The sequence below is a fragment of the Rhamphochromis longiceps genome, linkage group LG11 (assembly GCF_057381845.1).
Source record: "Rhamphochromis longiceps isolate RC_006_pf linkage group LG11, R_longiceps_female_GT1.1, whole genome shotgun sequence".
Taxonomy (NCBI): domain Eukaryota; kingdom Metazoa; phylum Chordata; class Actinopteri; order Cichliformes; family Cichlidae; genus Rhamphochromis; species Rhamphochromis longiceps.
This window is the reverse complement of record NC_140567.1, coordinates 31,420,001-31,436,409: the sequence shown is the minus strand read 5'-3', so window position 1 is coordinate 31,436,409 and position 16,409 is coordinate 31,420,001. Positions and strand designations below refer to the sequence as shown.

Here is a 16,409-nt window from a genome sequence, read left to right as displayed (position 1 = left end):
AGTTTAGAGGTAAAATTTTAAGTTTATCATATGAATCAATCATGACATCATGAGTGGGGATCAGAATGGACAAGAATTTATCGATTCCTATTCCATCTTCGATATCATTCAGTGATTTAATTCCTTCTCTTATGTTTATGTTTGTGTTTGTGTTGGAAGAATTTCCCTTCTTTGTGGTGAAGGGTGTTAGGGTCATTACTCAAAAAAGTAATGTATTACACTGAGCACATTACTTTTGTGTTTCTCCATAAAATTATCTGAAACACATTGTCCATTTAACAATAAGTCCCACACACCAACACAAATCCCTGTTCTAATGAGGACATAGATATGATCTTTAATATTTAGGTATTAAGGTAGAAACACAAAATCAACAACAAAAAGCAAAGATGAAAACCAGCATGAAGAGGCCTTAGAAACATTAAAAGGTAGAAGTGAAGGCCTCATGCTTGTCTAATCAGTTTATACACTTATGGTATCTGCTTATCAGTCACAAGGTCTTTTTAGTGTGCTATTGTTATGATTTTAAAACATCCATAGACACTGGATCTGTAGTGAACAGAGGGTAACTCCACAAGGGAATAATGAAAGGAGAAATATAAAATAACATATCATAAACATAAAGCAGCTAAAGTAATACTACTGTTTAAAAATGGAGATAGACACCAATTCACAAATTACAGACCTATTTCTCTACTTTAACAATTTTCAAAAATACTGGAAAAAAAATTTCATTTATGGAATTGACAAATTTATAGATAAACATAAAATAATAATGGACAGTCAGTAGGGTATCAGACCAAACAGATCAACATCCATGGCATTAATTGAACTTATTGAAAATATCACCAATACTATAGATCAAAGACAATGTATAGTTAGTGTTTTCATTGACCTAAAAAAAAAAAAAGCTTTTGACACAATTAATCATGAAATATTACTTGATAAACTGGAGCACTATGGCATTAGAGGAGTGGTGCTAGAGTGGATCAGGAGTTATTTGAGAGACAGGCAACAATTTGTGAAGCCTGGTGAATATCAATCAGAGTGCCTGGACATTGTTTGTGGAGTTCCACAGGGGTCAGTATTGGGACCAAAGCTGTTTATCCTGTGCATCAACGATATATGTAAAACATCTGATATATTACAGTTTATTTTATTTGCAGATGATACAAATGTTTTTTGTGCTGGAGAGAATTCACAGCAGCTTTTGGAAATTGTCACACAAGATATGATTAAACTGAAAACATGGTTTGACAGAAACAAGTTATCACTAAATTTGAATAAAACTACATTTATGTTATTTGGAAATTGAAAAAAAGGATGCTGGAACAAAATTGTTGATAAATAATGTTGAAGTAGAGTTTCTCATACAAAATTTCTGGGTGTGATAATAGACAACACGATCTGCTGGAAACCTCACATACAGCAAATACAAGCTAAACTGTAAAGAAGCATCTGTGTACTGAGTAAAGCTAAACATTTTTTGCCTTCCAAATCACTCTGGGTACTTTACTGTTCACTTATACTACCATATTTGGAATACTGTGAAATACTGAATACTGAAATCTGGGGAAATACATACAAAACTTCACTTCAACCATTATGTAAAATTCAGAAAAAAGCCATCAGGATGATTACTAAAGCAGGATTTAGAGACCACACTAATATCATGTTCTTGAAATTAAAAAAATTTGAAGTTTAAGAATCTTATAAAATATAAAACTGTAAAAAATTATGTACAAAGCCAGATACAATATGTTACCAGGAAATGTACAGATGATGTTTTTTGACAGAGACTGTGAATTGAGGGGAAAATTAAATCTGAAGACTCTTAAAGCACGGACAAAGGTTAAACCTTTTGTATTACCATTTGTGGGGTAAAACTGTGGAACAGTTTCCCTGTGGACCTACTGCAATGTTCAAGCATTAGTCAGTTCATAAAGATGTTTCGAAAAATGCTTTTGGAAGAATATGAAACTGATAAAGTTGATGACCCATTGTATATATAACTATGCTAAATTGCATCAAAATTATATCTATCACTGTAGCTATTTTTATACATTTCCTTCATTCCTTGTTTATTGTGTGGGGTAAGTAATGAAGGAATTAGGGGTAACAGTGAAAAGTGGGATTCAATAGAATGTTGAGCATGGGGTAGGGATTAATAAGTATGTATATACTTCTTCCTACTCCATTTCAGACTTAATAATTGTAATTTGATATCATTTAGACTTTGTTTTATTTTATTTATTTTCTTTCTCTTTGTTTTGTCTGAGCATATACGTGTGTATTTACATATATATTCATATTTGTACATGTAAATGCAAATATGTGTTTTTCTATATATTGTTTTTTCTGTATATGTCTGAAATAAAGATACAATACAATACTAATACATTATTACCAGTTTTCTCCTTGTGCAGGTCCATGGACAGGTGATTTTCCAGTGTCTGATGATGAACTCCCTCTATGTGGTTAAGAGACTAAAATAATGTTGTACATGTTTCTTATCTGTCACAAATAGTTCTTTAACTTCTTTAATGACTGAGCCTTTGCTTTGGATTTGATAACTAAAGTCTCCATCCTAAAATGGATGGATTAGATTGAAATCTCTGATTATTCACTCTGAGTTATTCTTCGACACTACAATAGGCCATCCAACTAATTAGGTTGCTTTTGAAAGTAACATTGTAATATTTATCCAATTGAATTGTGGTTTGCAAATGTAGAAAGAGTTGATGACATTTGCAGGCAGCATGTTCAATTAATATTAATTACAAGGCATGCATGCATGACATCATGACTGGGAGCTGAGCCTCATCTAAAGGTTTGAACCTAGAATTGCCCCAGAACTCACACATAAGATTTAGACAGATATTAGATTTGTGGTGGATAGAGTCATTTTTGTCTGTATAATGTGCCTTCCAGTGAACACTTTTGTTTAAGATTAAGTTCTCAGTCTAAAAGCAAGTTTTCTGTTTTGAATGATTTAAATTAGAAAAGCTTTTAAATAAATATTCCCAACCTCAGAAAAAATTATTTTCTGAACATTCAAAACATGTGGCACATTTAGGAATAGCTAGCAAACTAATAAATAACTGGTTTTTCAGACATTTTTAGAAAAATTGGGATTAGTGGAACATGATGGAGTTTATGTGGATCCGATTTTTCTAATAACCATTCTGAGCTTCAAAGTTCTTGCTTCTGGCAAATACGTCTGTATGTGTGTGCGCGGCAGCAAGTGTGCATTATGAGGACATGGCTGGTTTTGCACCTTCTAGCTCACACACCTGGTCACAATCACGCAACTTCTTCTGATGATCCTGTGCAGGCAGCTTCATAAGAAAGTAGCAGAAGATCAGATATCACCGAGTGAAACACTTCATAGAAGCCTGGCTTCTATTCTTGTTGCTGTGAAAACTGTTTGCTAAGAAATTCTTACCTGTCTGTCCCTGTGACCAGGTTTGTGTGGAGATTGCCTGACACGGAGTAGTGAGGTGATTCTAGTTTGGATTTGGGAATGTGTGGATGTCTGAATTTTGTGGAAGCCTCAAGGAGAGTGGACTGGTAGTGTGTTGACCCTTTTGACCTGTGTTCATCATCCACCATGTTAGCACCGTTGCCTCACAGCAAGAAGGTCCTGAGTTCAGTTCCACCATCAGTCTTTCTGTGTGGAGTTTGCATGTTCTCCGCATGATGGCATGGATTCGCTCCGGGTACTCCAGCTTTCTCCAGTAGTCCAAAGACATGCAGTTAGTGGGGATAGGATAATTGGAAACTCTAAATTGCCCATAGGTGTGAATATGAGTGCAAATGGTTGTCTATGTGTTACCCTACAACAGACTGGCGACCTGTCCAAGGATAAGCGGCAGAGAATGAATGAATGGATGGTTTTAATCAAGTTAAGAACAACATTCAGATGTGGAAGGAGGAGAGCCGGCACTACACTGTCAAGATCTGCTATTGAGCAACAGCAAAGAACAGGAAGTTCAGCTTATTTTGTTCAGTACTGTTTGTTTGTTTCTTTTGTTCGGTTGGTTGATTTTTTTTACAACAACAATTGTCACTTAAATATAGAAATGCCAGAATACAGATACTTTAGACAACCACTGTCTTTGATGGGAAGTAATGCAGTGCCCTCTGCTGGGCAAACAAAATCAGTACAGTTTTGTTAAACTTTTTTTTGTGTAAACTCAATTTAAAAAAAAAATCTATTTAAAGATTTCATTAATAGTAATATCATTGTTTTTTTGTATTTAGAATCTCCACCAGTCATGATATTTTTACTGCAGTATTCAAACAACTACAGCTTTCTTTTTGCAGATCCATCTGTTCTTCTCATTACAGTTCACTGATTTAAATCCTTCGTTTTGGACAGAGATTGCACAGTGACCATCAGAAGGAGGCTGGTCGATCCAGGAGCTGAGGAAAACAAGAATTCTGCTCAAGGCTGATGGACACTGGTACACTGTAATTGATTTATCACAGATTTTGGAAATACTTGAAATTTCTATTGATTCAAAGTGTCTCTTACCTATTAGTCAGATTCCTTCCATCCAGCCACTTCCATTTCCCATCTTTAACTCTCAGACCAATCCAGTATCCTTTGTTTTCATATTCCCAACTCTTTTCACTGACAGTTTTCTGAGGACAAAGAGAAAGTTGTCAGAGTTATTTAAACAATTTGCTCTAAGAAAGCTTTCAAGCTAAAGAAATTACATTTTTATTTTCATGAAGTCTGTCATAAAGAGTCCCACAGTTTTCTCAGTACCTTTTCTTCTTCATTAATAACAACAGGTAAATCTGAACTCTTTTCTCTGCAGTTTTCTTGAGCTTCTTCCCAGGTTTTCCATTCATCACGTTCAGGATTATTAACTGCATAGCAGCTGGACTCAACATGATCCCATCCATTCTGACAAGGCTTACATGCTCTGTCTGCAAGGATAGAGCTCAGTTAATAAACATCACTGCATATTTCTGTTAAATTTGGTATTTTTGTACATGATATATTTGGAACATACTGTTATTTTCTTTGGGACAGTAGGCATCAATGCTCCACTGAGATCGACTAATATTGAGATTGTTCCATGATATGTCACGTATTTGTTCTGTTAGATTTTCCTTCTCTGTCTCCAGCCCCTTATTCTGAGCCTCCAACTGCTCATTTTTCTCTCTAAGGCTGTGGTTTTCTGCAGTCAGGTTCATCACCTGTTTTTCTAACAGAATAGAGTCTCATGTTAGGTCGCATCATACATGTTTTTTTCTTATGGATTGTCTTAAAAAACGCTGCATTCACTGTTATTATAGAATATTGCTTATTATTGTATCTCAAATCACATATACACAGATTTTGTGTGAAATCATTTCAGTGTTGCATCTTTTTTTTGTGGAAGGTTGACTCTAAAGATAAAAACTAATCACAAAAATATTACATGTAGTCAAAATTGTATTCATTAAAATGTATCTTTTGCTTTTTTCTCTTCAGTAATTAGTTTTTTTCCAGAAATGACATTTTTTTCCTTTTACAAATACTAACAGAAATTAGTTTAAGTATGACTGTTAAGTTGTTTTAAAAAAGGCTTTAAAATCTGTCTGAGCTCTAAAGTGAGTGTATGTATTGACTGATCTTTTTCATACTTACGGTATACTGTGTCTGCTATGATGCCCAACACCAAAATGACACAAAATGTGCCCAAACAACAGGCCAACTGCTGATAGTGATGACGTCTACTGTCTGATCTCTCGTCAATCGAGACGTCTACAGGACAGAAATATATTGCTTTACTTACTTTACATTCATTGCTTAATGAATGTCATTATTGTTTATTGGTTATTAAAAGTTGCATACATTTCCAGAGAAAAAAATCTGAGAAAATAAATATTATATTTAATCTTGCAATGCTCAAGTCTCATATCGGCTCTAAAATGCACATGTACACACTGTTTTTTAAAGTAAATAATTTTCTGCCAATAAATAATCCAGTTTTAAACAGATATTTCTATAAATGGGAAATGGTAAAATTCAATGTGTGGTTAAAAAATAAGAGAACAATTCTTGAAAAATTAATACAGACAACTCCTTTACAGTGGTCGGTCCCTCGTTTGTCGCGGGATTTACGTTCTAAAAATAACCCGCGATAAGTGAAATCATGGTAGGTCAAACCAAGTAGTCAACTTTATTTTTTACAATTACTATAGGTGTTTTACGGCTGTAAAACGCCTCACTACACACTACATACTCAGACAGGCATGAACATTTTTACACTTTTCTCTCTTGTTTAACCTCCTAAGACCTGAACTCTTCCACAGCATGCATTTTTAATTTTTCTTTGATATTTGGCCATATTGGGGTATGAATGTAAAAACAAAGAATTACCAGATTTTTTTTTTTTTTACCTCATTTTACCTCCACATATAAGGATATTCATTTAAAATTTTGATAGAACAGTAGCAGTATAATGTCCTCATAAGTGGATATCAGGCCCTTGTAGAGCAAAATTGAGTATTTTGGTATAAATAACCCAAAATGTGATGTCCACATATGTGGACGCCAGGTCGTAGGAGGTTAAACATTCTCAAATTTCAAACTGGTAGAAAAATAAGTCCAGTAGCCTATTATAGAGTGAAACCAAAGGCAGCTGCAGCTGCCTTTGACGGTGCAAACCATTTTGTTAACATTGTTGTGTTTGTTGGAGAGAAAACTTACAAACATATAGTACAGCACTTCAGAGTCACATTGCTAGCGATCGAAGATTTATGTAAATTTCAGAATCAGAATCAGAATCAGAATACTTTATTGATCCCTGGGGGAAATTATTTTTTGTTACAGTGCTCCATTTTAAACCAACATTAAGACAAGACAGACAATATGCTAACTAAGAATAGTACAATATATACATATATATACATACATACATACATAAGTCACTTATAAATAAATATTTGGAAAAGAAACATGTGTAGTTGTAGCAGCAAACAGTGTGTTAAGTGGATGCGTTGTACAGGGAGATGGCCACAGGCAGGAATGATTTCCTGTGTCGTTCAGTGGTGCTTTTCGGTAATCTCAGTCTCTCACTGAACGAGCTCCTGTGACTGACCAACATGTCATGGAGTGGGTGGGAGGTGTTATCCAACATTGTCTTTATCTTGGACAGCATCCGCCTCTCCGACACCACCTTGAGGGAGTCCAGCTCCATCCCCACAACATTGCTGGCCTTACGGATCAGTTTATTAAGTCTGTTGGCATCTGCGACCCTCAGCCTGCTCCCCCAGCATGCAACAGCATAGAGGATCGCACTGGCCACCACAGACTCATAGAAAATCCTCAGCATTTTCTGGCAGATGTTGAAGGACCTCAGTCGCCTCAAAAAATAGAGACGACTCTGGCCCTTCCTGTAAAGTGCTGTGGTGTTTTTAGCCCAGTCCAGTTTATTGTCAATGTGTACTCCAAGGTATTTATAGTCCTCCACAATGTCAACACTGACCCCCTGGATTGAAACAGGGGTCAAGTGTTTCCTGGTCTTCCTGAAGTCCACGATCAGTTCCTTAGTCTTTGCCACGTTGAGCTGCAGATGATTCTGCTCACACCACGTGACAAAGGAGTCGACCACAGCCCGGTACTCTGTCTCATCATCCCTGCTGATGCATCCAACCACCGCAGAGTCATCAGAAAACTTCTGAAATTTGACAAGCTGAACGCATTCTGTACTGTATGAGGCCTGCTCTCCCCTGTCTTTTACAATGAAAGCCTTTATAGAGTGTACTCTCCTACCAACCCTTATGAACATGAAGGATAATAGCATGAAAACACACTGTAAATGAATTTAGAAGCTGATTAGTACTCATCACCACATCTTGTAGTAAAAGTTTTAAAAAATCTTTGCAGTGTTAGACATGATTACAGGTGGATTTGTGATTTCTTTTTATTACTCACTGTTTGTGTCAGGAGTTTGTTCCGTTGCTTTATGTTTCACTTTCACATCATCATAAATGGTTTCCTCCTCTTTTTTAACTGAAAGGTTTAAAGATTTATTAGTATTCACAAATATAGGACTTTATAGTGCCTATTTAGTAGTTCGTTTAACTTTCTTTTATTCATTAATACAACAAAAAAGATAAATGCAGCAGATGTCCATATAGATATGTGTATAAATATACATTACCAGCCATTTAATGATCTTTCTTTATTTTCATGATTATTTACATTGTAGATTCTAACTGAAGGAATGCACCTATGAATGAACACAGATGGAATTATCTAGTAAACAAAAAAGTGTGAAATAACTCAAAACATGTTTAATATCCTTGATTCTTTAAAATATCCACCCTTTGCTTTGATCACTGCTTTGCACAGTCGTGCCATTCTCTCAATGAGCTTCATGAGGTCGTCACCTGAAGTGGATTTCCAACAGTCTTGAAGGAGTTCCCAGAGATGCTGAGCAATTATTGGCCCTCTTGCTTCACTCTGCGGTCCATCTCATCCAGAACCATCTCGGCTGGGTTTAGGTCAGATGACTCTGGAGGCCAGGCCAACTGGTGCAGCACTCCATCGCTCTCCTTCTTGGTGAAATATTCCTTACACAGCCTGGAGGTGTGTTTGGGGTCATTGTTCTGTTGAAAAATAAATGATGCTCCAACTAAACGCGAACCAGATGTGATGTCATGTAGCTACAGGATGCTGTGATAGCCATGCTGGTCCAGTGTGCCTTCAGTTTTGATTAAATCTCCAACAGTGTCACCAACAAAGCACAACCTCAATTTGGACTCACCAGACCAAAGCACAGGTTTCCACTGGTCTAATGTCCATTCCTTGTGTTTCTATTTGACTATAAAGGCCTGATTTGCGCAGTTTCCTTCAACAGTTAATGTACAGATGTGTCTGCTACTGGAACTCTGGGTGGCATTTATCTGGGCTCTAATCTGAGGTGCTGTTAACTTGCTGGCTATAAACCAGCCTTAATAGTCAAGAGAGGTGATTCTTGGTCTTCGTGTGAGCCAGTTTCAACCGATGGTTGATGGTTTTTGCAACTGCAATTGGGGACACACTCAAAGTTCGAGCAGTTTTCAGGACTGATTGACCTTCAATTCTTAAAATACAAATAAACCCTGATAAAGCACACCAGTGAAGGGGAAACTATCTCAGGGGATCATGAAGCTCATTGAGAGAAGGCCAAGGGTTTGCAGCACAGTCAACAAAGCAAAGAGCAGCTACTTTGAGAATCTAAATATATAATATGTTTAGAGTCATTTATCAATTTTTTCTTTGCTTCATAATTCCATATATCTTACTTTACATACTTGATTTCTTCAGCATGAATAACAATGTAGAAAGTAGTAAAAATAATGAAAAACCATTAAATGAAAAGGTGCGTTCAAACCTTTGACTGATAGTAATTAATAGATCATTCTTCAATTCTGGCTCCAACATTTATTTCTGTTTAATTTCTTTTTTTTTCAACCAACCTTGGACAAGTTCCCAACTAGTCCACAGCCCGTCCAGCATAGCTCACATCAGTTATTGTATCTTGAAGTGGTAGGTGGTGAAATATTGAACCTTTATTTTGCAGTCAAATTCCTTCTAATGCTTTTTTATTATTTGGATGTAATAGTTCTTTGCTCAGTGTAGCTGTAGTAAAAGTATCTGTAGTTAAACATCATGCAAATGCAACTAGTCTGCATGGGATAAGTAGTTAAAGAAATGGATGGATAGATGAAATAATACTGTAAATTCCAGTGGATTAGAACTGGTTCACAGAGGACACACTCATTCTTAATGGTTCATCGTCTTTCAACAAAGTGTGACTTTTACACTTTTTATTTATTTATTTAATTAAATACATTTTTCTTTACATTTTCTCCCATCCATTTAGGAAGTGGGGAGGGGTTGTGGTTGTGGACACGGTCCAAGCAGATACCCCGACCTCCCCCTCATCAGCCACCACCACAACCAGGATGCATCAAAGTCAGATCTCCAAGCTATCAGTTTAGGTCATTTGGGCATCTGAATGAATCCCCTCAATATTCTGGTGGGATAGTTAGCTTAACAGCTAACTTGGACCTGATTTCTACAAGTTATTTTTCTAACCTCTATTACTGCAGAAAACACCAGTAAAAAACATCCGTATTGTGTAAATTTGCAGTGTTGGCTTTATCTTTTCTTCTTGCAGTATATTTGAAAAACTTAACTTACCTTGTGATCGGGATAGTTTCTTGGTGTTGAATGTGACTGAGGCATAGTTAACTTCTTCGTCTGCCATCCTTACAGTCTTGTTGAGATTTAAGCGATTATAGACAGAGAGATACTACCGCGTTACAGCCACAGAGCAAGTTGTTTCTTAACTCTGTCACACCCATCTCATTTAGCAACTTCTGCTTTTGGCTGACAAAGTAAGCTGTCCATGTCTTTCACTTTATTACACTTTATTAGGTACACCTTGCTAGTACCAGGTTCTTCATGGCGTAGATTCAACAAGGAGCTGGAAACATGACTCACAGATATTGGTTCATACCAGCATGATAGCATCGGCAGCACAATTGCTGCAGATTTGATGGTATTTAATGAATGCACAAGATCGGTTTGATATCAGGTGCTTTGGTTCCTTTGTGAGTGGAAAGTTCCAAAATATTCTGAAAATGAGAAAATGGGCCGTATTTAAAGATTGGAAAACAAGCAACTAGAAAAAACATGTAAACTGAAAAAAATGAGAAAAATGTCCTTTGGGGGTATTTTTCACAGAGTAATGTTTCAGTTGATTATATTCAGCTTCTGATTTTGTCCACATGACATGAGGCACCATTGGCCTATCTAGATCTTTATAAATATAAAGCTCTAGGTGTGTACATGAGAAAGTCTGTGAATCAATAACAACTGATAGCTTTTTACATCTAAAAAATACCAAACATATTATAGTTGATACTAACAAAATAAACAAAAAGATATATACAAAACTAAAATGGATATAAATATATAAAACTAACCAAAACAAATAATTCACTCTGAAAATTAACTGAAAAACACTGAACACAAACTGGAAAAACAACATATGTAAAACAGACAACATGAGACTCATTTCATAAGCTGGACTTCCCGTTCCTCACTGCAGCTCTGTGACTGACGTTGACAGGGTGCTTTGTTAATGACGTCCAAATGTAGTGGCCAACTCTTCCTCTACCTCATCTTGATCAAACATGTTACAACAGCTATGAATTTATGAATAGAAGAGCCTCATTTTTAACTTTTAATCTTCATTGTCAGTAGATTCAAATTGCGTATGTCTATGTGAAATCATCAATTTAGATTTTAGATTCATACATCCAACCGTTTTTCTTCTTAAAGGTACAATGTGGAAAATATCCCTGCTAGCTGTTAGTAGGTTGCAGATCATAGTCAGCTGAATTCAGTTTTCCTGCACTTCTCAGTTGAAGTGCATAATCCTAGCTACGGTGGCTGCTGTAGGACAAATAAACTTGACTGCTGTAAAAATAGTGTAGGTTGTTACTCCTCCGTTTACCTCAGTTATGAATGTGCTGAGTCTATTTACTCTGGAGGAGGCTGTGAAACTTGGTTATATGAGTCTGCTGAGTGTATCTTTCCTCTGTAAAAACAATCAGACTTTCTAAACCTTTACTTCACAATTACTCAAGTATGAACTCTTCTACTTACCAACTCTCTTTCACATACAAAAAGCAGCTTGGTGAGTTAAATTTGCCATAAAAGTAAATTAAATTATACACTTTAAATACAAAAGCTGTAAAATAGAAATCTTCGTGGTTTAAGGTTTCCTTACATGAGACTGGAATAAACATGACACAAAGATGAAATTTCAAATACATGTATGACTGTTATATGTACTGTATTTCTTTGTAAGTCTCATCATACTTTTTCATGTTGTGGTTCAAAAAACATTAATCATTATGAAAAATGTGATCCTTACAAAATAAAGGAACATTTGCGTATTTTTAAATTGTGAAACAGCATTTTTAACTAATTTTAAACATGATAGAGAAGTTTGTTGATCGCTGTGTTAGAAGAAACAATGCTGAGTTGGTGTGACAGGACAGATTATTAGCAGTTTTAACCCACAAAGTTCATCTACAGCTTGTTCTTCGGCTGCTAGTTCACCTTTCCTCAGCTGTTGTTTTTTTGGTATTGACATTTTTTTTCTTGCCATGACTGAAGACCCTTAAAACAAACACACAATTTTCCTTTTTAATGTAACGATTTGTCAATATCTTTTTCAGGTTTTTTTCAGGTTTTTCAGGCTTTGCACGTATGTGGGTGCTCAAGCTTGTTTTAGCATGCACTGCATGAAAGACAGTAAAGGAAGTCGAACAGATGGTAAGTACGGAGGAACAAACATTGATCAGACACACAATAGAAACTATTATAAACATAGGAGGATGTGTAAACTACTTTTTTTTTTATCCAGGATTATTTTTCTTTAAGATCACAAGATGCCCAGCAGCAAACCTAAACCTAATTACTGTTCTAGCTTAAACTACAATGTACTATACTATGCACCAATCCTCTGCATGTCCTTCCTTATTTACTGTTGCCTGGCAGCTCCATAATTAAAATTATCTGTCCAATAGAGCCACTATCCCTCCACTGCACATGTTCAGACCATCTCAACCTCACCTCTCTAGTTTTATCGTCACACTGGTCAACATGGTTGTGGTTCCGATACACTCCTATGATAAACTAGTAACAACACTACAGCAGTGATGAAGGAAGAACAACAGGAATCGTTCTTCCTAAAAATACTGAAAACACTTCCTACACCAACAGGCACTGCTGGCCTACTGCCTCTGAGGGCATTTAAACAGTGTACTGTACTTGTGTTTGGTATCGCCGCTGCAAAGCAGCTGATCATAAAACTCTACAGCTGTTCTCTACAACAAATCTTAAATCTTCATTCTACTAAAAAAAAAAAAAAGAAGAAAGAAAGTGATGTATTTTCATAAAATGTTTATTCAAAAACATAAACAACACCACCTGTTGGTTATCAGTTGTTAATGTTATGTTAATTAGATTAAATTAGACACTGGTGGTGACTGCTTTTTTTTTTTTTAAATGTCAAACACATTTATAATAACAAGAATTTCCATTTTAGATCATGTTTTGGATGAAAAAAAAGCTTTTGATGAATTATTCCCATCACCTCTCACTTTTATGTGCTTAGTCTACACATACAGGTATGTGTATAATAGTGAGAGGTATGATATAGTGTTTAGTGATTATAGTGATATAGATGTCAGGGCATTTATTGAATCAACACTTGTGTCTGTTATTACTGTAGGTGACCTTGGTTCTTTGGTTCGGGCTTGTTACCTGCTCAAATGTATACGAGTCACATGTTAAACCATTTATTTATATCTTCCAGGCTTTTAATAGATCCGATGTACTTCAGTAAAATTTCAAATCGCCAAAATTTTTCAAAGTGAATTTTAGGAATCAAGCGCATCTTAACATGGTTACAGACGACAACTCAAAACAAGGACCTACAAGATTGTCTTGGGATTAATGAGTAAGCAAACTACCATGCATCTAAACTAAAAACTTTGTTTAACAACTTATTTTCAGACTTTGCAAGAAAAATTATGGATGTACTCACTTATGCAGAGCAAACATTTCCAATAACCATTCTGAGCTTCTTAGATATTGCCCTGTGCTACACTATTACCATGTTATAGTTTAACTAAAATTAGCATTGAGCCTAATAGAAACTAAACTCAAGTTAATAACTTTTCTCTGAAAGTAACTGAATCTGTGTGTTACTTTCAGCTGCTCCCTTCTCACAAGGGTTGTGTGTTTGATTTGCTAGTATTATTTTGCATCTCCTGCAAGAAACCAGTGAACCTCCAATTGAATGTGTTAGCAATTAAAATATAGAGCCACTGAAAAGTAATTGAATCTAATTTGGAAAATGTAAAACTGAAAGAAAACAAAAATTATTAAAACCCCCACCAAATACAATATAACAACAATGTTGAAAAACTGGACTTGATTTGACAAAGAATATGTATAAAATACAAAACATAAAACTTATATGAGCTGAACTTCCTGTTCTTCTCTGCTGCTCTGTGGCTGATGCTGACAGTCCAAATATAGAGGCCAGCTCTCTTTCTTTCTCATCATGTTACAGCAGTTTGGAAAGTGTTGTTTTAGCTACAACTTTTGTTTAAAACGTTTGTTAACAAGAGAAAGTCAGTAACAATATGGCAATTATTTGATTTCAAAAACAGGTTAATTTACTTCCTTTTTTCTTTCTAAGTAAAATTAAAATACTTGGCATGTTTTTTTAAATATACAAAAATCATAAAGCAGTCTTCATATTTCAATATATTTATATATTTACTTATATTTTTACTGATATGAACATCATTATTAATATTATATTTTCAGAACATCCAGGAGTCATGTGACATTGTACTGCAGTATTCAAAGAGTTAAGGCTTTTTTCTTGCAGATCCATCGGTTCTGCTCACTACAGCTCACTGACTTAAATCCTTGACTTCTGACAGAGATTGCACACTGACCATCAGTAGGAGACCCTGGGATCCAGGCACTAAGAAAAATCACAGGTTTGATGAAGGGGAATCAATATTGACATAAAATAAGACATAATTAATTTATCCCGAATTTTCAAAAATATTTAAAATGATTTTTGATTCAAGGTGTCTCCTACCTGTTAGTCAGATTCCTTCCATCCACCCACTTCCAGTTCCCATCTTTGACTCTCAGACCAATCCAGTATGCATGGTTTCCTGAATTCCACCAGGTGTTGCCACTGATATAACTCTGAGAATAGAAAGAAAGTTTTCAGAGATATTAAATAGATCACATATCATATCAAAAAATATATAATAAATATTTTTCCTAAAACATTGTGGCACAAATTATTTTTAGATTAGATTTAGCGTCCCGCTGGTTTCTCATTACCTTTTCTGTTTCATTATTCACAACAGCCAAATCTGAAATCTTTCCTATACAGTCATCTTGAGCACCTTTCCAGGTTTTCTGCTGCTTAGGAGCTTCAGGATTATTAATTGCATAGCAGTCTGACTGGAAGGGAAGCCAGCCAGTCTGACAAACAACACACATTTGGTCTGCAAGGATAGAGATCAATTAATAAACATCACTGCATATTTATATTACATTTGGTATTTTTGTACTAATATATTTGGAACATACTGTTATTGGTCTTGGGACAGTAGGCATCAATGCTCCATTGAGCTCGACTAACATTGAGCTCATTCCACGATGTTGTCATGTTTTGTATTTGGTCTGTTAGGTTTTTCTTCTCTGCCTCCAGCTCCTCATTTTTCCCTCTAAGGTTCTGGTTTTCTGCAGTCAGGTTTGTCACATTTTTCTCTAAGACAGTGATGACTTGAGTCAGGTTGTTCATCTGGAGTGTGAGCTTGGTTTGGTTCCTCTTCAAGTCTTCATTGTCTGAGTTGAGTTTGTTGTTGAGTTTTGTCAGGTTACAATTGACAGCGTTTAAAGTTGTTTGGTTTTCTTTCAGTTGGTTCAGCTCAGTTTCATCAATCTCATGAATTGATGTGACATCTGCGAAATTAAAATTAGCTTTCAAGACATGGTAATGATGCAGTTTTCATTTTCACATTTTGTTTTTATAATTTTACCACTGAAAGTATTTTCTCTTCTGTTCTAATTAAACTTCTTTTACTAGCTACCCTTTTTTTCTTAGATTTTATGAGAAAATCTTTTAATATGAATAAAACCCACAATTCTATAATTGGTCTAATATTTCCTTAATGGGTAAATGAGATGAAAATTCCCACAATGCAATAGAGGTTCTAATTTTATGAAAATGTTATTAAAAGTATAAAAGTGCATTTTTGTTGGGGATTCTTTTGGTAATGTAGCTGCAGACTGGTTGTTTCAGCAGTCACAGCATAAGGACTGCCCTAATGACTACTGTTATGTTTCTTTATGTATCACATTAAAACCACTGTATTCAATGTTATTATAGAATATTTACAATGTAAAATTGCATCAACTGCTTTGTTTGGGATCATTTCTTGGTTTGCATATTCTTTTGGGGAATTTGCATCTAAAAAGAAAAAGTTAAAACTGAAAAATCACAAGTATTTTTTAAATGGTCAAAAATATATTAATCAAGAAATTAGTCTTATTTGTTTCCTGAACAAAATGTTGTTAAACATTGTTTAACAACATTTTCTTGTGACCAATATAATTCATCTAAAGTGCTGTTATTTATGTCTAAGACTGAGTTAATGCATGGATGTTTTCATACTTACGATAGACACTGACTGCTATGATGCCCAACACCAAAATTATACAAAGCGTGCCCAAACAACAAGCCAACTGCTGATAGTGGCGACATCTGCTGTTTGATTTCTTGTCAGACAAGAATTCTGCA

General features: G+C 35.4%; 2 protein-coding genes across 4 annotated transcripts in view; both read right to left on the bottom strand.

Annotated features, from left to right (window-relative positions):
* Positions 1-2,245: 2,245 nt before the first annotated feature.
* On the bottom strand, positions 2,246-10,266 carry LOC146659558 (uncharacterized). Its single transcript, XM_085423653.1, has 7 exons — positions 10,193-10,266; positions 7,937-8,014; positions 5,645-5,761; positions 5,025-5,219; positions 4,775-4,938; positions 4,538-4,647; positions 2,246-4,425 (listed from the first exon to the last, which is right to left on the bottom strand). The coding sequence occupies exons 1-7, from the start codon at positions 10,257-10,259 to the stop codon at positions 4,299-4,301; spliced, it is 858 nt and encodes a 285-aa protein (XP_085279779.1). The 5' UTR covers positions 10,260-10,266; the 3' UTR covers positions 2,246-4,298.
* A 4,177-nt stretch (positions 10,267-14,443) lies between these two features.
* LOC146659557 (killer cell lectin-like receptor subfamily B member 1B allele A) overlaps positions 14,444-16,409 on the bottom strand; it is a 7,024-nt gene continuing 5,058 nt past the window's right edge. Inside the window, exons 3-7 of one of the 3 annotated variants that reach the window (XM_085421888.1) lie at positions 16,282-16,404; positions 15,197-15,472; positions 14,945-15,111; positions 14,691-14,803; positions 14,444-14,570 (exon numbers count right to left, since the gene is read on the bottom strand). In XM_085421888.1, coding sequence (XP_085278014.1) covers positions 14,444-14,570; positions 14,691-14,803; positions 14,945-15,111; positions 15,197-15,472; positions 16,282-16,404 — 806 coding nt within the window. Of the gene's footprint in view, positions 14,571-14,690; positions 14,804-14,944; positions 15,112-15,196; positions 15,572-16,281 lie in introns of all 3 variants that reach the window. The other 2 variants (XM_085421889.1, XM_085421891.1) reach the window with 2 other exon arrangements.

Bases quoted from the DNA above. Each gene is read 5' to 3' on its own strand.
- LOC146659558 (XM_085423653.1), bottom strand. From the start codon at position 10,259: ATGGCAGACGAAGAAGTTAACTATGCCTCAGTCACATTCAACACCAAG. The intron at 8,015-10,192 runs GTAAGTTAAGTT...TAAACCTTTCAG, and splicing joins GAAACTATCCCGATCACAAG to TTAAAAAAGAGGAGGAAACC. The intron at 4,648-4,774 runs GTACTGAGAAAA...CTTTGTCCTCAG, and splicing joins TTATTAATGAAGAAGAAAAG to AAAACTGTCAGTGAAAAGAG.